This window comes from Panthera pardus, unplaced genomic scaffold (assembly GCF_024362965.1).
Source record: "Panthera pardus isolate Hobbes unplaced genomic scaffold, ASM2436296v1 HiC_scaffold_2, whole genome shotgun sequence".
Lineage (NCBI taxonomy): Eukaryota > Metazoa > Chordata > Mammalia > Carnivora > Felidae > Panthera > Panthera pardus.
In genome coordinates this window covers 100528510-100553824 of record NW_026526765.1, presented here as the reverse complement: position 1 = coordinate 100553824, position 25315 = coordinate 100528510, and the positions used below count along the sequence as shown (strand labels likewise).

The window sequence follows — 25315 nt, the reverse complement described above, 5'->3', positions numbered from 1 at the left end:
TGTCTCATTTCTTTGATCTCTTTTGTCCCTGCAAATGAAAACCCTGTTATGAATTCTAACAAATGTCATATCCAGCTATCATTCATACTAATTTACCCAGGGGTTCCCAGAGTTGCTCAGGATTCTGAATCCTTTCAGAAATCAAGTAGAGTTTCCCATCTGGGAGAAACCCAGAACAGTTAGGAGGAATGCCAAGCAGTGCTTGGCTTTCATCATTGATTGATTGATTCATTCATTCATTCAATCGACATGTTGTTGAGCACACAAAAATAAGTGAGAGGTATTTGGAAGCTGGTAAGAGAGTAGATTTTAAAAGTTCTCATCACAAGAAAAAATATGTGTATGAGGATGGATGTTAACTGGACTTATTGTGAGCATTTTGTAACATATACAAATATCAAGTCCTTGTTATTCACCTGAAACTAATGTCATTGATCCCCCCCAAAAGTGAAAGGATTTACGTTTTAGTGAGAATTCTCCATTTCATTAACATAGTTCCTTTTTGGTAGTGGAACTTAGTTACTTTTGGGGATGTTAAGTGGGGCAAAAACACATAGCTCTACAGATGGGTGCTGGGGAATTGGAGCTCCATGTGACTTCTGAAATGGATATAATCATTTTTATGTGCCATTGGTTTTTTTTTTTCTATAAGATAATCCAGGATATGAATTATTCATAGGGTTTCTTGTGATGATGACATATAGGAGCATCTTCCTTATCAGTTAGTTTGTATTTTTTCTCTACAGTTAACAGGAAAGGTCTTGTCAAAGTCCTGCCAGTTTATTTGACGTCTTTCACTTCTGTCCTGGTGGTTGTATGATGTGCTCTTTTTTTCCCCCTTCGGTTTACTTGGTGCTCCTTTGTGTAGACTAACTTGATTTAGGCCTCAGCTACATCAAGAAGGAAAGGAATTGCTGGGCCACCTGGCTGGCTCAGTCGGAGGAGCATGAAACTGTTGATCTTAGGGTCTCAAGTTCGAGCCCCATGTTGAGCGTAGAGATGACTTAAAAAAAAAATAAAAATTTTTAAAAAAGGAAAGGAATTGCTGGTTAAGTCTAATCACAACACATGACTGAACATGTCCCAGATAGCTTGGGAGAAGCCAGGGTGGAAAGGGTGGAAAAAAGTTACATAGTTGAACTGCTTTTGCACACATAAACATAGGTGCTCTTGAAGGCTACTTTGTGTTACTATAATTAGGAATGAGAACTTGGAAAGATTTGGGAGAAAATTGTTACTGTTCTCCAAGAACAATGTTTTCTTGCTCTCTTCAGCCTTCTCTGGATCTCCCCCCCCCCCACCCCCCCGCCTCTGGTGTATGACTAGGAAAAGGCCTATTCTCATCTTGGATAATTTTGATAATGAGGTCTTTCAGAACAGCAGAATAGGGCTTCTTTTAGGATCTGATTTTAGAGTACCAAGTTGTAACTTGTTATTTAGAAAGGCTTTTAAATTGTTGTTCTGAGGGAGAGGGCTAGAAAAACAGCTTTCACCTCAGCACCTTTGGAATCCCTTGACTTTTGTCCTTAGCTCTTACTGTTAACAGAATAGGTCGAGAGGTCTGATCTTATCCCAGGGCTCCCTTTTCTTTCACAGGATCCCAGGAGGCTGAGGACGTTCTGAGGATGAAGTAGGCATTTGGACCAACGTTAGAACCACTCTATTTTGGTAGATAGAGGTTCCCTGGATTCTCCCAGGCATGCCTTGGTGTACACGCACATCTTCGGAGTAACTTCATTTTACATTATGACCCACAGGAAATTCCTGGGCTGGGGATAATTTTAGAATGTGGATGGCTCTTTTCTGTAACCTCAAGTCCAACTCAGAAGGATGAGGCCAAGAGATTTTTCCAGGCCAAGACTAATATCAGGAAAATCCTAACAGAAACTTAGAGGAAGAATAAGCAAGGAGATAAATGGCAGTCTAGCCCTGAAAATGTTCCTTTTCACTTAGGACGGTGAGTGTTTTTCATCCTTGTGGAACACCCGGAGACCATTGACAGAAAGGGCTACTGTAAGTTTCAGAATTTGGCAAAAGTTCTCTTTCAAGTTGGGAATCAGGGGCTAGTGTGCTGCAGTGAGAAAGGCTGTCTCATTGGGCCCCAATTGCATTCTGGTTCTGTCACTTAATAGCTTTAGTGGGTTAGTCATTCTCGTTGGGCCTCACCTTCCTTGTCTACAAAGCCAACATGATAACATCTCAGGTGGCTAGGGAGAGTTGGGCTCGCAGATGGGCCAGAACAGTCCTATGTACTCCTGCAGAAAACACTTCCAATTAATGCATTTACACGGGTATTACCTGATACGGTCGGTTTACCGATTACCTGGTATCTTGCCTGAGATTCCACAGCCGTTCTTTCACATCGGCACATTTTTAAGACACAGCCTATTTCTTCCTTTGTTTTACATGTAAAAACGGTTACTGTTAGAACTCGAGAAAATATGGAAAGTAAAGAGTTGAAATTAAAAGCCACTTTGTTGTACTCCATTACCTAGAAGAGAGCAGCTAACATCTCCGTGTATCTTTCCAGTCTTGCTCTCAGTTACCTTGTACGTTGTTGCGTGGCTGAACAAAATGAAATCCTCTACTTACTGTTCTATGAATGTTTTCTCAGTGAGACTCAGACTGTCTTATTCCGGCAGCAGATCTACAGAGGCAGAAAGCATGGGCTCAGGAAGTGAACAAACACACGTAGGCACAAGTCATATTGTAACACATTAATGAAAGTTCCTAATGGGAAAATGCCAGACATTGCTGAAATGCCATTTTATTTAGCTCAAGTGGGATACTCAGTAAGCCCAGTTATTAAATAAAGTATTTTGAACCATCTAGCAGAGTGCCTGTGTGGAGCTGCCGTTGACTAGTTTGGGGAAGTTATTTAAATGGCACCACAGTTTCTCACTCTGTAAAAATGGAAATAAGAAATAGTACTGTTTCAAAGGATCGTTCTGAGGATCAAATGAGCCATTAAATGGAAATGATACAGTGCCTGGTTTAGAGAAAGCTTCGTATCAATGTTAGCTGTAATAGCAGTGTTATCTAGTATAATTACCTGTTATGGAGCAGGTGTTTAATAGATGCTGATTCTTGGAGTACCTAGTGTTTTTCTTGTCTCCATTTTAATGTTTTGGGTTTCTTTCCCCTGATCTTCCTAGTACCTTTACCTTGCAAATCTGCCTGATCGTCCATTGTTCCTTTAATAAAAGAGTGATCACCCGGTTTTTTGTTTTTTTTTTTTTAATGTTTATTTATTTTTGAGACAGAGAGAGACAGAGCATGAATGGGGGAGGATCAGAGAGAGGGAGACACAGAATCCAAAACAGGCTCCAGGCTCTGAGCTGTCAGCACAGAGCCCGACGCGGGGCCTGAACTCACTGACCTCGAGATCATGACCTGAGCCGAAGCCGGCCGCTCAACCTACTGAGCCACCCAGGCGCCCCCACCCGGTTTTTAAAATAAAGAGAAGAGGAATTCTTGGGCTGCCACTGCCCGCGGGCACGTCGGATGGTGTTGCACAGGAAGCGCCTGCCACCTGCAGTGTTCTGCACAATGGGAGAATCTGTTTTTAGCTCAGACCCCAACCAGGAAGTTGCTTGTCCTACCAGGAGGAACGAAATAAAACTTCTGTCTCCAGAGTGTGATACATCAGATAGGACAAAACACAGAGGGGAACAGGCAGGAAGGGCTCAGAGAAGGAGAACAGCTTGTGGCTGTTTAGAGCCTGGTTAGGGGACCTCCTGGGGAAGTGGTCTTATAATGACTGTACTTAAAGATATTTTTAAGAGCCTGAGATGGAGGCTGAGGGACCTGGGCAGGGCCCAACAGGTAGCACGGTGGCTGGTATTCAGTAGACACTCAGTAAATGTTGGAAAAGGGAATGAAGGAATGAATGGAAAAAATAAGAAAGCAATACTCCCCTCACAACCAGGTGTAGAGCAAGAACAGCTGAGCAGCTCGCAAGAAAACTTCCACAATCTGAGGAAATTTGTCAGGTGGGAAAGGAATAGTCTCTTAGTTGTACCTGGTACAAGGTTTCTCTTCTTAATGAAGAGTATTCACGCCTTCAGATAATATTTATTAAGTATCTCTTATGTACTTGACATAGTTCTAGGCCCTGGGGATATAGTGGAGAAAGCATTCAATGTCACTATTCTGAGGGAGTTTACATTCTAGTAGAAGGAAACACAATATATAATAAATACATAACGTGTTAGGTGATGATTAATGGTATAAGGGAAAAGAGAGCAGGTGGTTGGGGGAGGTGTTGTTTTATATACCTAATGGCCTGGGAGAGCCTGTTGGATAAGATAACATTTGAGTAAAGAGCTGATGAAAGCGAGGAAGCAAAGCATCTGGTTATCTAGGGGAAGAACAATCCTGGTAGAGAGTATAGCAAGTGCAAATGGCCGGAGGCGTGGAATAGCAAGGGCAGTGTAGCTGGAGTAGAGTGATTGGTAGGCTTCAGAGAGGTTGGGTGAGGTGGAGAAAGGGCAGATGGGATAAGTCTGATACTGTGATTTATAGTAGGAAGTACATATTTGGGCTTTCTCCTGTTTCTGGCAAAGAGTTCCTAAAACTCTTAAAATGTCCTAAGTAGTGAACGTGATAAAGACGTGACTTTTGGACCTAAGATTTGGGGGCTAGTTGCCAGGAGAACGGGCCGTGTGATTACAAGGTTGGAACTTTTAGTGCCCCCCCCCCAGCCCTGCCCCTGCCTCCAGGGAGGGGGAAATGGGCTGAAGATTGAGTTCAGTCACCAATGGCCAAAAAAAATTTTTTTAATGTTTGTTTATTTTTGAGAGACAGAACACGTGCACGTGCAAGAGAGAGAGAGAGAGCGGGCGAGCTGTAGAGGAGAAGAGAGAGAGGGAAACAGAATCCAAAGCAGGCTCCAGGCTCCCAGCTGTCAGCGCAAAGCCTGACTCGGGACTCAAACTCATGAACCGCGAGATCATGACCTGAGTCAAAGTGAGAGTTTTAACTTACTGAGCCACCCACGCATCCTACCAATGGCCGAAGATTTAATCAATTTAATCAATTCAGAGAGCTTCTGGATGGAAAACAGCAAGAGGTGTCAAGATAGCATTGCACTGAGAGAACATAGAAGGTCCCCATGCCTTGCCCTATGCATCTCTTCCACGTAGCTGTTCCTGAGTTATATTCACTTCTAATAAACCAGAAGTTGAATTAGTAAAATGCTATTCTCAGGTCTTTGAACCTCTCAGGCAAATTAATCACACCTAAGGAGAGGGGCTCGAGGCAACCTCTGATTTATAGCTAGTTGGTCGGAAGTGTAGGTGACAAGCTGGACTTGCCTCCGGTTGAACCGGGGGTGGGGAGCAGTCTCCTAAGGACTGAGCTTTTAACCTGTGGATTCCGATTTTATCTCTGGGTGGAGAGTGTCAGAACTGAGTTTGATTGTAGAACGCTCCATTGGTGTCTGCGAGTTGCTTGCATGTGTGGGGATATACCTTCCTCAGACACGCCCTGCCCGTGTTAAAGTGGGTCCTAGAGCCATCTTAGTAAGTAAGGCACGGTAGGTTGGAGTAAAGTTTGGCTTGTACTCAAAATGAGATGGGTAGCTCCTGGAGAATTTTGCAGAGTCAAGACATGATTTGGTTTTCTTTGTAAAGAGATTGCCTTTGTATGTTGCAGAGGGCAGGTTGTCAAGGGCAGAAAAGTGGAAGCGAGGGGGCCAGTTAAGGGGACAGTGATCTTGCAATGGGCTGAGCACGAGATGGTGGTGACTCACCTTGGCAGGGCAGTGGCTGGAGGTGGAAGGAAAAAAAAGGCCGGACTGTGGATCTGTTGGGTTGTGAAAGAGAACAGTCAAGGCGACTCCAAGGAAAGGCAGAGTTGCCCTTCACTGTGAGGAGCACGTGGAGAAGGGAGAAAGTCAGGAGTTCTGTTTTGCCCTCGCGGATGTCGGACAACTCTGTGGAGATGTTAAGGACATGGTTGTGATTCAGGGGAGAGGTTGGGGTCGGAGGTGAAACTATAGGAGTCATTATCATACAGTGATCTGTGAGACCATGTTGTTAGATGATCCAGGGGATGTGGGAGAGGGAGAGAGAAAGGTAGAGGGAATGTGACGATTGATCTTAGGACCCTGCAACCTGCCAAAATTTAGAAGATGAGGGAGACTGAGAGGGAAGGTGAGAGAGATTGAGAGAGAGAGAGAGAGAGATTGAGAGAGAGAGAGAGAGAGAGAGAGAGAAGGCAGGTTTGTCCTGGAGGCAGAGGGGAAAAGAGCAATGAGCTGTGTCAAATGCTATCCTAGGTCACATAAGGTGAGCAGGGAGAACTGACCACTAAGTTCTGGGGGCACAGTCTCAGTGGGGTGGAGGTGCCGGGAACTGAACTCTCAAACATCCTTTACCCATCTCATGGTAGTTAGTCGTTCTCAATAAATCCTTCTCTATGCATCAACTGCTGGGTTTAAAGCCCAGTTAAACGAATGGATGAGGGAAAGAAACCAACCTGCCCGGCCAATGTAAAGAGATACTGGGACCGAGAGGCCCTCTGCTGACCATGTCAGGCAAGAGCTGGGCCCCCAGAGTGGGCCAAACCAGGTCAGCAGCACATTTGCAAAAGGCTGCCTTAGCCGGCCTGGTTCGTGTCTGGGTGTGGGTCTCTTACATAACCAGGCAACTGGGCTGCATTTTCCTTAAGCTGCAAGGCCCTTAGCTTAGGGAGGGAGGGTTGGATTTCATTAGAACTCAGGTTGCAGAGGCCCTGCACTGGTCCGTGCTATTAACTATTCCCTGCCCACTTGGAGGTAGTTGTAAATATCAGAAATAAGAGAGGTATTTGCAGCTGCTTTTCCCCTCTCCCCCTTACTAGCTCCCCTCCTTGTGGGTGAAATACATTTATTCACATTTGTCTCTCGTGTCACCAAACCAGAGCGTCTAGTATAGCAAAGAAGTGCTGATGCAAACTTCTGTTTCAGGGGAGTCCTTGTAGAGTTCCATAGATCACATTACAGAGCAGGGAGCATAATGGGAGACGAGAATGCTGGGGACCCACTTGGCGTTGGTGTTTATTCTCTAGGCACTCTGCAGTGAGAACCTGGCCCAAGGCCACTTGATCATGTTGGAACATCATAGTTTCTGAAATCCTTCCTTTGTTCTTGGGAAACACTGTCTCTGATTGTCTGACTTTATTCTTTGTTCTTTTATAATCTCCCCTCTTTCGTGAGCTTTCATGCTTGAGTTGCTGGAGGTAAATCATATGCACAGTTGTTTAACTTTGTTTTTTGGTTGCCATTTTCAGGATGAACTTGGCAAAATTTCTTAACGTGAGCTAAATCTGAAGTGCGGGAGTTACAACATTTTAAAAGCTCTTCGTGTAGGAAATGGAATGTTTTGAAAATTCCAATTTCCTAGGGTTGGTTTTAAACATGTAGAGTTATAACCAAGGTAGACATCATATTATTAAAGAAGCAAAACTATGGTAAAGTATCAAAACCATACGACCTCATTTACTTGTATGGTAGTAGCGAGCATTTATATAGGGCTTACTTTGTGTCAGATTGTGTCCAATCAGTTAAAATATTAAATCACTTCATCCTGATGATCATCCTAGGAGATAGGTTATCATACCTGTTTTACAGATCAGGAAATGGAGGTGTGGAGAGGTTGAGTAACTCGCCCAGGGTCACACAGCTAATACATGGTGAAGTAGGGCTTTGAATTCAAGCAGCCCAATACCTTTGCTCTTAATAAACTGGAGTACGTTGTTCCTTGCCAGGTTAAAATTTGCAGCCATTTGGATGGGCATCGAGTTTTGCTTACCTTTTATACAGTCTTTGAAGTACTGGGTTTACTACCCAGTAAAAATAAATGTTATCGACAGAACTGTAAAGTTAACTTTCTGCTAAGAAAAACGGTCTTAAAAAGAGCCTAATTTAAGACAAAGAGCTGATTTTCTTATTGCAAATTATTTCTGTATGCTAATTGAGAAAGGATCTGAAGGATGTTCTTTTTTGGGGCAGCAGTTTTTCTGTTAATTTACCACTAAATTGAAAGGTATGAAATGTATCTTAAATCTTGAAAAGATAAGAAAAGCTATTGTAGCTTTTTTCTTTTAATTTCTTTTATTTTTCTTTAAATGACTGAGGCAAAAAGAAATTAGCCACTTGGCTATATGTAGCTGGTGATTATTTGAAAGTATTTTTGAAGACTTTTTTTTTCCCCTACTAAATTTTACTCTGGTTTGAAGCTCATTAGATATGGTGACTAGCGTTGAAGTTAATAAAGGAGAGGAGGTCTTGTAAGTGTGTCATCTTCTGGTTTGTTCTTCTGTGTTCATTTCTACATCCAATTATCCTTTGGTAGTCTTTGGCAAGTTGGGACTCTGGATGCTTTATGGAAAAAGTCTTAGGGGTCAGTCTTCTAAATTGTTGCATTGAGTGACCCAGAAAACCTACGTGGCAGATTGTGGATGAGAGATCTAGAGAGGAAACAGATTTTCCATTGTCACTACTGTCTTCTGATTTTGTACAGTTATGTTCTCTCCCCCAACCCCCACAAAGATTGATTGTCTCTGTGGAGTCATTACCTGAGTGACAGGATGATGAGCTGGTCTAGGCAGCTTTTCCAAAGTGTAGGGTAAGTTCTCCTGGGCACTGTTGGTCTTGGAGATTAGATCCCAAGCTAACATGAGATGGCATTGAATCACATAATAAGGCAGGTATTTGCTTTGCATTTTTCTTTTGGTCGCTCTGCTGATTCAAGGAGAAAGTTCATTTTGCACACTGCTTCTTGACCACATTTCCAATCCTTGCTAATTTCCCTTCATCACAATGAGCGAGCGGCCCTTGCATGGTGTCAGCGTTGATGGGCAACTGTTCTGTCAGAAGGTAGTTACATGGTTTTAGTGTGTATAATTCTCTTCGGCTTTTTGTGGGGAATACTAGCTTTCTGTTTATAGTGAACATAAAGTGTTTCTTTCAGACTTCATTGTATTCAGAGTAAAAAGGTGAGTCAATCTAAAAACAAGTACTAGAGAATATAATAACACAGGTAGTAAGTAGCTATGGCAAAATTGTGAATTTGGTAGAGGAATGACACAATCTTGGGAAATACTGGTATAATATCTGCTGTAATTTTTAAAGCCTTCTTTTTTTTTTAATTTTTTTTTTAACGTTTATTTATTTTTGAGACAGAGAGAGACAGAGCATGAATGGGGGAGGGTCAGAGAGAGAGGGAGACACAGAATCTGAAACAGGCTCCAGGCTCTGAGCCATCAGCACAGAGCCTGACGCGGGGCTTGAACTCACGAACCGCGAGATCATGACCTGAGCCGAAGTCAGCTGCTTAACTGACTGAGCCACCCAGGTGCCCCTCTGCTGTAATTTTTACAGCAGATCCTGTTTCTTGTTTGAAATTACTGGGACTAGATTGGTTTTAGAATTTAGCATTTTCAGATCTTTTTGGAATAATGCTTATATACATATGATATGACTGGCAATGCCATTCTCCAGTGTGGTAGTATTTCTGCAGCAGAATGCATGAGTATTCACACCAGATAAGGTAAATAAAAACTATGCATGGCCTCATATGGATTCAGGTCAGATTTTGCACCAAATATGTCTGTGAACCAAATTGATACAGAAAAGTTTTGATTTTAAGAGCTTTCTCGATTTCAGAATTGGAGATAAGAGATTATGCACCTGTCTTTGTTAACAAGCGACATCGTTTTCTAAAACACTAGTCAAATTATGAAGAAAACAAATTAAACCCCAGTTTGGTCAAAGTAACCAAAGGAACTCGGCCATCTTTCAGTTTATTTTACTGCTTGGTTTGATCTTACACATTCTGATCTGCTGCATAGGGCCAGGTAGATTTGTTTGTGGGGGGGGGGGGGGAGGTGAATGCAAGGATAACAAAAGTAGTTCTTAGTTCTGCTCATCTTTGAAGTGAGGGTCAGAGTTTTGCCAACAAAGCTCTTTCTCTTGGTAGTTCCTAACATGGCTTTTGGGTGACTGGTCAGTACATTCACTGGTACCACACAATTTGTGGTGCTGTTGCTTTTGGTTCTATGTTTTTAAGATAGAATCTATCAATTGTTTGCAACTGTTTTGTTGAATGCCTTGTTCTTAGTCTAGTTACCAATGAAGTCTTAAATTTGCCGGTGATAGAAGTGGCTAAAAAAGGGCATAACCGGCCCCCCAAATGTGATGGCAGAAATACCAGGTGCGTTATGGTGTGTGGACTTAAAACATTCTAGAGCAGTTAGAGGGCATGTTGAGTTATTTATGATTGTTTTTCACACATTCTGTAAAATGACCTATAAGCAGGTATTTTCTTCAGAACACACTGAAAGTGTTTTGTCAGGTTCTTGATTTATAATCTTTGGAACATGCTTTTTTTTAAAAATTTTGTGTAATTACAATGAAAGTGTATGGTAATTGATCATGAAGATTAAGCTTGTGAAGAATTTGTGGGTGTGTGTTATAGTGCTAGCTATTTAAGTAAATTGATAAAAGAAGACGTTATGGATATAAGAAAATGCGTCCCATTTACACTGTATATTTACTCAAGGAGCTTGATGAAATTTCATTTTGGCCTTCTGTGGTGAACAGGTAGGTTAAGAAATAGAATCTAAAGCTGATGCTGTTTGGCTCATACAATTGATGTATTTTTGTCACTTGCATTATGTCATCCAGCAGTTTCTAAGAAAGAACAATTTTTTATCCTAGTACATCAGCCCAACAGTTAATAATTTTTTTTTTTTTTCATTTTCTCATGCACTCTCATGGGCTTACCTGGGTTATATGTTACGATACAGATAGGATGGGCAGGGAGATCATTGCCATTTCTGGTGAAATGACAACACTATGCATTTTGTACCCACTCTAGAACACTTGCTGGAGTGTCAGGGAAGATGACATTTGCTATAAATAAAACTTTGAATCCACACTATTAGAGTCATTTACAGACATGGGTGTTCTATTATTAATATAGCACTAACAGTATTAATAATATTAATATTATACCTTATGGTTAGTATCAATAATCTCACATTGAACATGCTTGAAATAGCTATTAATAACGAAATATAGTATCAGTGACAATTAATATTTATTGACCTCTTGCTAAATGCTAGGCATGTGTTTAGTGCCTTACATGTTTGAACTCCTGTAACCCTCATACCCTATGGCAGGGAAAGCACGATGAAGATCAGCTTTTATAGAAGAAGAAACTCTGTTAAGGTATTGGGACATTAAGTAATTTAACCACAGTCACAGGAAATGAAGCATTCTGGCTCCACTGTGTTTTATTGCCTTCAACCTTAGGTTCCCTACAAATACGGTTGCACCGCACTCTTTGGGATTCAACCTTAAGCAACCTCATCTATTTGTAACAAAGCTGAGAACATAGAAGCAAGTGAAAACAATTCTGTAATTAAAATAGCAACACTCTCTTTAAGAGTGTGCACAGTCAGGCTGTACAGAACTACTGGACGTTGTACTATTTTAGGTCTGTTAGTAAAGGGTATGGAGCCCGGACACTGGAGTGGAATCCAGGGGTTGTAGTTCAGGCACTGATGCTTCCAAGTTATTAAGTGAGATGAATGTTAATCTGTTAGAAATTGAAAGCACGGGGCGCCTGGGTGGCTGACTCGGTTAAGCGGCCGACTTCGGCTCAGGTCATGATCTCACGGTCCGTGAGTTCGAGCCCCACGTCAGGCTCTGTGCTGACAGCTCAGAGCCTGGAGCCTGTTTCAGATTCTGTGTCTCCTTCTCTCTGACCCTCCCCCGTTCATGCTCTGTCTCTCTCTGTCTCAAAAATAAATAAACATTAAAAAAATTTTTTTTTAAATAAAAAAAAATTGAAAGCAAAAATCTGATGATTTTATAGAAATCTCTTTTGATTGGAAAAACAGTGCTTGAAATGGGCACATATTTATCTATTCATGTCTTCTGCCCATCTCTTCACTGGATTATTTGTTTTTCGGGTGTGGAGTTTGGTGGGTTCTTTATGGATTTTGGATACTAGCCCTTATTCCGATATGTCATTTGCAAATATCTTCTCCCATTCTGTCAGTTGCCTTTTAGTTTTTTTGATTGTTTCCTTTGCTGTGCAGAAGCTTTTTATCTTGATGAGGGCCCAATAGTTCGTTTTTGCTTTTGTTCTCCTTGTCTCCAGAGACCTGTCTAGTAAGAAGTTGCTGCAGCCGAGGTCAAAGAGGTTGCTGCCTGTTTTCTCCATATTTATCTCGTACTGTTCTGTAGGCTTTAAATAACTGGGAAGGTTTGGATGTAGAATAGAAAATACATGCATGTAGATCTTAACATGTGAATGAATGTGTTTAAAAAACACAATCTGCGCTTGTTTTTGTTGTTGTTTTACGGTTTGATTAAGAAGGTAAAGTTTGACTGTAAAATAAGTTCCATCTACTCTTTTCTGTCCCATTTTCATTTTTCTGCTAGATCACTCTTTTGATGTCTTCAAAAAATCCAAGCGTTCCCCAGCATTCTCTGCTGCAGGCCAGCTCTCTGACGTGCTGAATGGTGGCGATGAAGTTTATGCCAACTGTATGGTGATAGATCAGGTAAGGTGTGACTGATGTTACAAGAGGGATCTTGCTCTCTTTCCAAACGCTGAGTACCTGGGAAATATATTCAGCCTTGGTTTGCAGCTCTCAAGATTTCAGCCTGAGGGTGGCCCTGGTGATGCTCCAGTGGAGCCTCCTCATATGAGCATTTAACTTAAGTCCTCCTTTCCATTCACAGCACGCATTAACCCATCATGAAGCACTATAGAGAGGGATCGTGAGACACTGTCAAATGAGAAGAGTGTGAGAGCTCTTGTCTTACAGCCAAAATAGGAAATGACAGTTGGAAGCTTATATATATATACGTATAATATATATATATATATATATGTATATATATATATATATATATATACACACACACACACACACATATATGTGTATATATATGTGTGTGTATATATATATATATACACATATATATACATAATATATATGTTAAACATTTATTTATTTTTGAGAGGCAGAGACAGTGTGAGCAGGGGAGGGGCAGAGAAAAAGAGGTTGACACAATCTGAAGCAGGCTCCAGACTCCCAGCTGTCGGCACAGAGTCCAACATGGGGCTCAAACTGACGAACTGTGAGATCATGACCTGGGTTGAAGTCAGCTGCTTACCCAACTCAGCTACCCAGGCACCCCGGGAAACTAATATCTTCTTTACAGCTTTTCAAAGTAACAGTGTGTGTACAACCTGATTCGACAATAGTTGTATTCAAATCCAGCAAACAGTTATGAGCGAGAGCTTGAAGCTAGCCCCATACAATGTTGCCATATAAATCACTTCTTTAATCCTTACAACGCACCTATTAACATATGCTAAGGTTATATAGCTTCATTATTAAAAGAGAATGGTATCATACTCCTGGGAAGTTGGAACCCTTTAGAATGCCCCACCTATTCTCTGGCAGAGATTGGTGAGTTAGATCTCATAGAGGCATGTGGTTTGAGTGATCCTCAGATTTTAATATTTATAAAAATTAATACATAGTTTTAGATCTGAAGATTACTCTGCACACTAATTTATGGACAATTTTAGGCTTTTTCAAGGGTAATTTTGACAGCATATAATTTTTGCCTTATCCACAGACTTCAAAACCTAATGTCCAGAAAAGGTGCATCATATATATGCTTATTGAGCCCCTTTTTGTTATTGTTAGCATGCATATTGCTTATAGATGTTTTCTGTGATACATACTTTTCTGTCTAGTAGGTCTCAATTTCACCCCGAGTCAGGTATTTTGTTTTTTTTTTCCTTTTGTGTTAAAATCATTGTTACCTCAAATCATTGTTAAATCATAAATGGCAGAGATTGGGATGATACTCAAAATGACAGAGGAACCAATAAATCAGAATGGAAATTAGTTGTAAATAGCTGGTATAGGTTTTTTTGTTTTTTGTTTTTTTTTTGGCATAAAGCAGCTGAGTGTCAACCCTAGTTACAGAAATCTAGGATGAAACAGAGTTTAGGACAAACAGGGAGTTCTGGGGACATTCTTTGAAGACACAGGGAAATTGGGTTTGGCGTGCTGTAGCGACATTCTGATTCTGATGGTTGTGGTATTTTCTCAGCATTTAAATGAAATACTACTTGAGTTCTTTTGGCTCTGAGCCTTAGTGAATACTGCAATATTTCCTTTTACTTCAAGTAGCTAAAACTGTACATGACTCAGTATTATGTGCAGGACCCTTGTGTTCTTGCATTAAGCATGCACAACTTCCCAAACCAAAGATGAGGTTAGGATAGAATTTTGTTTGGGGAGATCTTGAGATAAGTATTGCTTTAGTAATGTGAAGTGTGAATTTCAAGAGAACTCAAATAGCGTAATCGATAAACTGAAATGGGGCAGAGGATTGCTGGATTTGTGCAATGAAAACAGAACTAAAACTACAAGTATGGATACAAATCACAAAGTTCACTCTGTCAGTGGGGCATAGTTATATGGTTTCTTTCACTTTTCCTACATCGATTTGAATAGCAAGGATAATATAAGAAGTCCAAATTCTGCATATTTGAAATAATTGCTATCAGTATCTGAGAAGAATCTTGTTTAATTTCCTTCATCTGCCCCAGCCTGGCACAGAAATCTAACTAGATTGTGATGAGAATCTTATTTGTGATGCTGTTTCCAGTGAATTCTCAAAGTTATCAACCTATCTGATGAGGAGATATACATGGTAGAAACTATTTTGCAAATTACTCTGTTATATAAACTACTTTGAAAAAAATCCATTTTATTTGGACATCATTTCAAACCATAATTTAGTACAAAGAATACATGTTTACTCTTTATCAAAATTCCCCAAATGTTAATATTTTACCACATTTTAGTGTAAATATACTCTGAGCATGTGTTTGTAGATGCAAATGATGAAAATAAGTACATAAATATTAATCATTTAAGGCAAGTTGAAAATATGGTGCCCTTTTACCCCTCAGTCTTTCATAGTCTATTTCCTAAAAAACATGGTTATCCTCTTACCAAGCACCTATAGTTACTGAAATCAGGAAATCACCATTAACATAGCATTAACTGTCTACAGACCTCACTCACTTTTACAGATTGACTCAATAATGTTCTTTGTAGCAAAAGAATATTCAGTTAAATGTCTCGCATTTAGTTGTCCTTTCTCTTTAAATCTCCTATAGTTTGCAACATGTCCTTAGTCTTTGTCTTTCATGAAGTTGATAATTTTGAAGACTACAGACCAGGAATGTCCTTCAGTTTTGGTTTCTCTGATAATTCCTCACAGCTGGGTTCAGGCTACGTGTGGTTGGCAGGAATATTAAAGAAAGGATGTTGTGTTCTTCTCAGTGCATTGTATCAGGAGGCACATGACACTAATTTATCCCATTACTGGTGATGTTATCTTTGATTTGCCAAGTTTGTTTTCAGTAAAATTACTCTCTCCTTTTAAAATATTAAGCGTCTTGCAGGGAGAGAGTTTGAGTCTGTACATCTCCTGTTACTTAACAAACTCTGAACTGCTGGTTTGAGCATTCCTTGATTATTGTTTTTGCCGTAGTGAATTATTATGATGATGAAGATTTAGGACTCCACCTTTCCTCCTTTTACTTCATTCCCCCTGTACTACCCTGTCACCAGTTTCACCCTCTTTCTTATTACTGTTTTGTCACCTGGAAGTAACTCCTTTGATTACTGCCACCCCAGATCACTGATGCTTTTAAGCCCCTTCCTTAGAACAAGGGCTTTGATCAACCAGGATTTTTTTTTTTTTTTCATATGTGTAGGTTGCCCTTTCTTTTTCCAATGATGGTTTTAGGTCAGTCTCAGGCCCTCCACTATCTCCCTGTTTACTCTGCCATGCAGAATTTTCCAGACAGCTCTCATTTTCTGCACAGGCTTATGGCAGGAGTCTAACAGGTTGTTTGCTGAAATTTGGCATTAGCATTATTTTTTACTGATAATTTGAAGTTTGGGGCATTTTATGTCTTTTAGTTAAGTCCCTGCATCTTATGTAGTTTTATTCTTATTTTAGTTTGTAATTTGTTTTGTTTTTTTTGAGACTAGGATTTATGTGACCACCACTACCTTGGTTATCCAGATTCCAGGGACCTAAATCCTAAATTTTCTAAGGTTTAAGACATTTTGATGAAAATAAAGTAGACACAGTATATAACCATTCTGTCATTGCCTACTCTTTAATTTTGGCTCAAGTATTTAAAATACATCCCTTTTTTTGAGTCAGTGGCTCATAAAATGTTAAAAGCATAGTCCATTTTGGGTTTTGTAGTAAAGAACAACTTTAAAAAGTACTCAGGTGGTCTTCTTCCTTTTGTGAATTATGGGATAGCACCCAAGTGGACAAAAACACCATGAAAGAATTTCTCCTTACATAAAACGAGAACAAACAAAACAAGGTAAATAAGGTGGAAGGTTGTTAAATTGGGGAAACTTTATTCTCTGTTCCGCCAGTCTTTCCTACTTTTGCTCCGCAAATATTTTTCTTTCAACTACTAGGTTGGCGATTTGGATATTAACTACATTAACATAGAAGGTATCACTACAAACACCTGCCCTCAATCGATGGGTTCTACTCTGGGACCTCAGAGCTGCAAGCATATCCTTGCTGCGGAAACCAGCCATGGAAAATACCCGCTAAGTGAGAAGAAGGAAGTGGCCTCAAGTACTGAAGCTCGGCAGTCCTTCGCATCACCTTCTGGTTCATATGCTTCCGATTTTAATCTTTCTTTTGGTCTTCATGGATTTGAAAAGGAACAAAGTCACCTAAAGAAAAGAAGGTAAGGGGAAAAAAAAGTAAGATACTATATTCTGAAGGAAAAGTGTAGAATATCAAAAAACTTTGTAGCTCAACTTGTGAAATTATATTTTAGTAGATTTTATTGTCCCATCCACTTTGATCTCTACATCAAAATATTACCCCCTTTTACATTCCTATATTCCTTGCTTTAAAAGTAAGACACTTATGAAAATGGACAAAAAAAAAAATAATAGAGGAAAAGCACAATGTGATAGCATTCTACATTACTTGATAGGCAAAAATTTTTAAAGTGTAACAATACCACATTTTGTTGAAAATGTATACAGTGGAAATCCCAAATACAGTTGATAGGAGTGAAAATTGCATTGTGACTTTGGAAAATAATTTGGCATTATCTAGTAAAGACATTCTATGTCTTGTAGAAAATGTAGGAATGAGGAGAAAGGACTTGCGATCCCCCAGAAAGCACCATTTTGGCTCTGGGATGGCTGTGGGACCCTTCTTTGAGTGGGTGCCAGGTTAGGAGTGTGTAACAGGATTGATGATGAGCTCAAAGTGAAACGCACCTCACTCATTAAAAAGTCAATAACAAGCTGAGAGGCTGGCAACTTCTCATGAAGGAGAAATTTGAGGGCACACAATAAAAACTGGGGTTAACACAGGGACCTGAATTCTAAATTTTCTAAGGTTTAAGACATTTTGGTGAAAATTAAATAGACCCAGCATATAACCATTATGTTACGGAAACTTAACTGTTTTGAGAAGCTACAAGGGGAAAGTAAGCAATGCAACATTTATTTTAAAATGCCCAACAGCAACAAAAAAAAGATGAATGAAGTTTCATTCTAAAACTTGCCTTTTTTGTTTTACCACCATCCACAGTAAGAAATACTTTTCACACCATGACCCCACGCCACAAACATACACAAAAACAGTAAAGAAATGTCATATGAAATAACATGTGGAATGTATTCTGTTATTTTCTATTATATACTATTTTAAAAGAAAATTTGGGTCACAACCTACAGTATATTTCATATTTCACTAATGGGATTTTTAAAAATAGCCTTATAAAACATTGACCGAGAGGTGATCCCGAAGAATATTGTTCATGAGGGGCGCCTGGGTAGCTCAGTCGGTTAAGGGACTTTTGCTCAGATAATGATCTCGTGGTTCATGAGTTCGAGCCCCCATCGGGCTCTGTGCTGACAGCTCAGAGCCTGGAGCCTGCTTCAGATTCTGGGCCACCCTTTCTCTCTGCCCCTTCCCTATTCGCACTCTGTCTCTCTCTCACACAAAAATAAATAAACACTAAAAAATTTTTTATAAAAAAAAAGAATATTGTTCATGATACCAAATATCTTAGCTTAACAGCTTAATGAAGAAAAATAGTAGCCCAATTGAAATTAGTAGAAAAAGGAATGTTTTAATGTATAGCATGCAAAATAAGATAATAATCACTGATAGTTGTAGCTTATACTCACAGCAATGGAGAAATGTTGTATGTAACTGGAAAGGCTTATGTTAAATTACGATAGGATTGCAGGCAGCCAACCATTTGAACTTAATGTTTATTAATACAGAGATCACAAGTTAAAAGCAAACAGAGGGGGACAAGACATTAGACCTTTATCCCCTAAGGTCTCTGTCTACTCTCTGACTACCACTGAATTAAGGAAACTACATAGCACCTTAATATATCTATAATTACATTGTAGTAACATTCAGAGCACAAGTATTTGCCAGAAAGTGTTTCTTCACACCAAGCCTTAGTTTTTGTTTTTGTTTTTTTTTGTTTTTGTTTGTTTGTTTTGTTTTGTTTTGTTTTTTTTTATGAGAAATCACTTTTTGGACTTCAACATTTGCACTGAATTACAGTGTGAAGTCCACCCCCGGTGTGTTCTGTGCTCAATGCCAAGGTGAAATCCCTCCATGGGTTCTGAAAGGAGAAAACCCCACTTTGGAACAGCTCACTGATGCCAGTTGTGGCTTTCATTTCTATGTAAGTGTCGAAATTGATCACATTGGTATTCAGTGGCCATTAAGTAGCCTATGGATTTTTAAGAAAAAGAACCAACATGGACTAATTCAAAGTTTCATATTATGCTTCATATTTCATAAGCGAGATGGTTTTATTGTGTTGTCATTAACATTTTAACTCCAGTACTGCAACAATGAAAGAAAAACACATTTGAAAATGCATTGAGCATTAACATCCCTATAGAAGCACTTGGCTTCAAAGTTTGAGCGGTTTAAAATGTAAATATTATGGAATGAGCCAGGAATATGGAAGGTCACATTCTTTCCTTTTAATTTTATGGTTATTAAAGTGAAAATAGGAAAGAAAAGCAGTAGGTTAGCAGAATTATTACCTGCTTCTGAGGGGGAATTCTCACCTAAAATCTCTAAAAATGATGATCTAACGTGACGCATTTGGGACCCCGCTTGATTCATGTTGACTCCTGTCTTTTTTTTTTTTTCTTTGTCAAATTTTTATTTTAATTCTAGTTAGTTAATACACAGTGCAGTATTGTTTCAGGAGAACTGAGTAATTGACCACTTGGATATAATAGCCAGTGCTCATCATGACAAGTGCCCCTGTTAATGCCCATCACCCATCTAGCCCACCCCCATCCACCTCCCTCTTATTGTTAAGAGTCTCTCATATTGACTCTTTTCTCGACAACAGTCAGTTCTGAGGCGTGAACTGCAGTCTGTCCCTGATTGTCCCCGAGCTTTCCAGCCCCATGCTGCCTATTCCCCACAGGCCTCCCAAAGAGCCCAGTGGTTTTGTTTCATCCACAGTTTTAGTATTTGAAGGATACGTAAGGCCAGTAATAATTAGATTTATGAAATAAGTAAGGCAGAACCAACTTAGAGCAGGTTTTGTTAAAGTACTTGAAATGGCGTTTGTTAGGTAGCAATGTTCATTTGGGGAAACATAAAATTTAGTTTGAGAAGAAGAGATTTCGGGGGGAGAGAAAAATTATAAGTTTTGTTAGAAACAAAATGAGTCTGCATTGCATCTTCGGCCAAGGAGAATTTGAATTGAGAGAAACAGAAACCAGTGACTGTGTCGGTTAGTCTGTAGGCTTACGTGATGTTTACTTACTTGTGCTTTAGTTCCAGCCTCGATGCCCTGGATGCCGACAGTGAAGGGGAGGGGCATTCTGAACATTCACACGTTTGCTACACTCCAGTGTCTCAGAGTTCCTCAAGAACCGGGATCCCTAGTGGGGATGAATTGGACTCTTTTGAGACCACCCCTGAACCAGATTTTAGTATCTCCAGGACCGAGTCCCTTTCTTTATCAAGTAACCTGCAGTTGAAGGTATTCTTAATGCTATTAATTTGGTTTATTGTTAGCACGGAAGCCATGTTCTCTAAAGCAGTCCATCTCTATGTGAAGGACAGGTTATGTTTCATTCGCCTGTGTGAACAATTTTGTTTGTTTGTTTGTTTGTTTTTGGAGACTCAGGAGCTGTGTGACTGAGTCTGTCTTTTTAATCTCTCCCACTCCATTTCATTCGTATAGTGCTTCAAATGGCTGATTTATATTAAATTAATTTGCCATCAGTACATATAATCTTCCACATCCTTGGAAAACTTTACTGCCTCATACAATGATTTATGCCACCGTTCCTTAAGCAAAGGGAGAAAAACTGGCAAGAGGAAGTGGATTTAAGTGCTCAGCCTCGTTTGGGCTCACATACATTTTTACTTGGCTCCGGTGTCGAGGTAAATATTACTAAGGCAAAGGTGGTATTTGTTGAGCCTTCCCGGCTGCACCAAGTAACGTGGGACACTGTAAACTCTGTCACTTTTCCTGTAGGAGATGACTTTTCTCTCTCATAGACATTTTCACATTGCAGTTTTGTTGTGGTTGTTTGTTTCGTTTTAGATTTTAAAGAATGAACTCTTTTAACCTTGCAGACAAAGCCTTTTTGTGTTTCCACATAAGTTTTCTTCCTTTTGGATTTCTTTTGTCTATTTGTTTTCTTTTTCCGTTGAGTTTACTACTGTAAAATAATGTGCCCTGTGCCCAAACTTCTCTTCCTGTGAACCTCTGATAGTTATGATAATGCTCTGTTTTTGTAGTGTGCTTTGCAGTATATGAAGCATGTGTTACATTTGTACAAAATACATCATTTTCTCTTAGGACATAAATATTACCTTTTAGTTTTTGAGTAAATGAGGTTCTGGAGATATTAGATGTCTTGTCCAGGTTGCCCATGCTTGGTGATAGATCCATCGTTCGGTCCAGGCCTTCTGACTACCGTTCCTGAACCCTTTCCCCCAGCTCTTAGGCCTGTAGAGCAGTCATAATCTTTTGAACCTGAATGTCATGTGATATTTCTGGATGGTGAGAAATGGGTATGGTCGTTCATGTAGATACTTCTTCTGCACTTTGAATGGAATGATGAAAAACTTCTCATTACTTGGAGGGAAAAGTAATTCGGTCTTTCTTAATCAGTTCCAGGTTGTTCGCTTTTCAGGAAGACTCTGCCTTATAAAACGTATCTTGCCTTGCTTCTGTAATTACCCTATGTAACTTTTTGCCAAAGAGTTCTGGCTAATTTTCAAAGTTCCATTGTTAGGGGAGATAATTACTATGTATGACTTAAATGCAGAGGGTGGCATTTGGCTAGGGCCCTTTGTGGCCAGTCACCATTAGGGGTATAGGACAGCTCTGGGTGGCCTTTCTGATATCTAGAACCAGCGAGCCCTCCCTAATAAGAAATTCAGCAGCCAAGTCTCAAGGCCCTTTGAAACAGAGGCAGGCTTCTGTTTTCAACTTGCCTCCAGGCCCATTAACTAAACCAGTGAACTTAGGGAAACCATATGTTTTCATCTAGGGAGAATGGAAGCTCCCAGCGCTTGTGAAGGACAGTTGCTGATGGCTTAATTTTAGTAACAAATTTTGTATTACTTTCTTTTAACTCTAAGTGATAGCTTAAAAATGGATAAGTGGGATCAATCCTAAGGATCCTAGGTCCCAATTGGGTGAGAGTTGGGTACCATAAATGGCTTTAATGCTATTCTATTCCATATTGATTTAACTTTTCTGGAACACATAAGGTAACCATGTTTTAATTATCTTGCCACCTTGCATTGTCACATATGTTGCAAATATAGAAATAGTGTGTAATTGGGAAGGAAGTAACAAAAATAGTAGGTCACTTAAAAAATAAAATTAAAGATCTATAAATCAGTGATACTCAAATAGCATTTCAGGAAGTGCTAGATGGAAGGCCTGTTGAAAGATGGGCACAGACTAAAAGGATTTGTAAATTGACCTGATGCATTCTTCCTGAGAGGCTACAGCTAACATTATAAGTTTAAATAGCTGTTGGGAAATTAAAAACCCCATGTAAGTGGCTATTTCTCTACCTTCTAATAATTATGAAATAAAAAGCTATAAGTTAATATGGAATTTTGCTTAGATACTACAGTACAAAATAACAAAAAACCTGACAACTCGGTTGAAAAAAAAGTGACCCACTGTTGAATATGCAGGGAAAAAAATCATTTGACTTGGTTTTTCACTTTTAACCAACCTGATTAGAATGTCATATTTGTATTTAAAGTGTATATGGGCAGGGAGATGCTCGAGTTTACTAAAGCATTCAAAAGACAGTACAATTTTAAAGGTTGTGATAGGCAAACAAGAACAAATGATGAGATCACATCAGAAATATTCACACTGAGTCTTTTCACAGGGACGCTGACTTACTAACATTTGTGGTGAACACATACTCTCAAGTCCTGTGTGGAATTTTTTTTTTTTAAACTTTGTTATCTCTTCTAGGAATCATTACTTTCTGGAGTCCGCTCACGTTCTTATTCCTGCTCATCGCCCAAAATTTCTTTAGGAAAAACTCGGTTGGTGCGTGATTTTACGTTGTGCGGTTCCAGTGAAGGTAAGCATTATTTACTATTTGGCTTTGAGAGCATTCTCTTCCAGAGCAGGTTTTCAGTCAGGAAAGGTATATAAAATATATAAAAGCAGCACGCAGGAATTTTCAGTTCCATTTTCATAATTGATTTTTCAAAGCTTAGCACAATCCTTTTCTCACTGTGTTTTAGTCCAGTTACAGATTTGATGATGATATTAAAAAATATGCACAGACCACTCTGTGGCTCTGTTCTTTGAATGAAATGTTTTCCTCCAGGATGGTAGTGTAAGCTAGAGTTTATTCTAGGTTCATTATTATGAGAGCTTCAGAGGATTTGAAGCAAATTATAAAAAATTACTTTGCCTTAGTTTAAATTGCTGAAATAATTTACTTAAAGGCAAGGTTTGGCAAGATAGATTTTTTTCCCCCTTCTTTTTATTTAGTGGGGGACTTGAGACCATTGAAATAAAAGAAAATAGTTGGAACCTGAGTAAAGGTATCTCAACACTCTTTGTGGCGGTGTAAACAGTCAGAAATAAAACTTCTAGAAAAGGGTGCAATAAAACCCTTCAGAAAAGGGTGCAAATCATAAGCATACAGTTTGACAAATTTTTAAAACAATTCAAATTACATATATAATGATTATGGGCAATTCAGAGCTGTGCTTGTAGCCCCTTTCAGCCACCACCCCCATTTTCTGCTGTATTTTGAAACAAAGGTATTGCTATACATAATATATTACGTAGTAACTATATTTAAAGGCATATCTGGAAGTATGCCAATATGTAATACAGAGCCTTAAAATAAAATGTTTGTCATTGCATTAATGCTTTTTTGTCTATCATCCTTAAGAATCTTAAAATATTCAGAAAGCGAGAGGTGCCTGAGTATTCTTAGTTTCCCATTGTAGAATATTTATTTCATAAGTTTCCTTCTCTTCATTTTTACTTTTTAAAATTTTTGTTAATGTTTATTCATTTTTGAGAGAGAGAGAGCACGAGTATGAGTGGAGGAGGGGCAGAGAGGGAAACACTAAATCCGAAGCAGGCTCCAGGCTCTGAGCTGTCAGCACAGAGCCCAATGCGGAGCTCGAACCCACAGACCAAAGATCATGACCTGAGCCGAAGTCAGACGCTTAACTGACTGAGCCACCCAGGTGCCCCGTTTTTACCTCTTCTTTATTACGTTGTTGTTGTTGGTATTTGCATGTCACATAAAACAGTCTTAAAAACATGATCTTTGTGGTTGGAACTGCCATCCTAAAACAATGACTTATATATGGGAGATGTTCCATAATTATTTGTTGAATGAATATCCTGAGCAAGATACACAGAGCACAAAACAACTGCTAGGTGTTTTTGTTTTTGTTTGTCCTCATTCTCTCTGGGAATCTTTACTGGAAGAGGAGAAAGCAAGACTGATGATAAATGTCAGTTTGAATTTATGGAATGAGAAGATGGAGAAAAGGATTAAGAAAGAAAGGAAAAAGATGGATTGAATTTGCCCTGGGTGTGTGTGCATGTGCCTGTGCGTGTACACACGCATGCACATGCACACACACACATCATGAGTCTTTCTGAGATCTCCAGTTCTGCTTAACCTTAGTTTTGGTTGGGATTCCTTTTAATGGCAGCCTGACGTCTTTTCACTGCTTGTCCTAGATGGCAAAATAACTTCACACTGTAACTATTTAGACAATGCTTCTAAATCTTTGCAGTGTGCAAAATGGCAGCCTTGGCATTATATATGTGGTATGACTGGTTTTTAAAGTCACTTCAGAAGTTGGAAGTTGTTGACCAGATGACTGAGAGGAATTTGATCATTTATAAGGGAAAAGAGCCCTGATTTATGAATTCATTAATGAATATGGAAGGGTATCTTTGCCTTACATACAATCCTTAAATCTTGGCAGTTGAGTTGGAAGGAATAAAAAACTGACCTGAATTTTTTTGACTTTTCTGTTAAATTCTTACTTTAGACAGTATATTTAAAAATAGGGTCCTTTCAGTGAAGTTTGGTCTCCAGAAGGTAAGAATCACAAATAGGCAATGTAGGTTGAAGGTAAACAGCACATACAAAAATTCCAATGGGTAAACCATAGGATATGAGGAATAAATGAACTCTTAAGGACGAAGGAATAGTTTTAACTTTGTGTGTGAATGTGATCAAAGCATAAGAGTGAAAGCTTAACTAGTTCAAAGATGGAATGTTTCATTGTTTAGTTTGCTTAGATTAATCAGAGGTAAATCGACATTTACATTACCTTAAGGTCTCTCTTGGTGAGTTGGAATAGCGCCAAAACCTTTTTCTATTTGAACAGAATCCAAGTCCTCTTTCCCCCCAGTGGGAAGCCCCTTTATATTAGCTACATTGCAGATATACAAAGATCGGATTCAGCCCTTTTCATTCCTATTTGCGATGTTTTCTCATCCTTGTCATGTCTAAGAGGTTACTTACTATTGTTTCTCATGATTTTTTTTTTTTTTTTTTGGCCAACGGTATGATGGGGTGGCAACATTATTTAATGCTTGTATACACAAAATCCTGTCCTACAATTCCCTTTGGTACATTGTGTGTTTAGATAGACAGGAATATTGTCAGTAATTAAAACCTC

The 25315-nt window shown here is 39.3% G+C and overlaps 1 protein-coding gene across 2 annotated transcripts in view; it reads left to right on the top strand.

Annotated features, from left to right (window-relative positions):
* ARHGEF28 (Rho guanine nucleotide exchange factor 28) overlaps window positions 1-25315 on the top strand; it is a 301505-nt gene that overhangs the window by 190561 nt on the left and 85629 nt on the right. For both annotated transcript variants that reach the window (XM_019463023.2, XM_019463024.2), the window contains 4 exons: window positions 12437-12558; window positions 16543-16823; window positions 19928-20135; window positions 22614-22725. In XM_019463023.2, the coding sequence (XP_019318568.2) occupies window positions 12437-12558; window positions 16543-16823; window positions 19928-20135; window positions 22614-22725 (723 nt within the window). The remainder of the gene's footprint in view (window positions 1-12436; window positions 12559-16542; window positions 16824-19927; window positions 20136-22613; window positions 22726-25315) is intronic.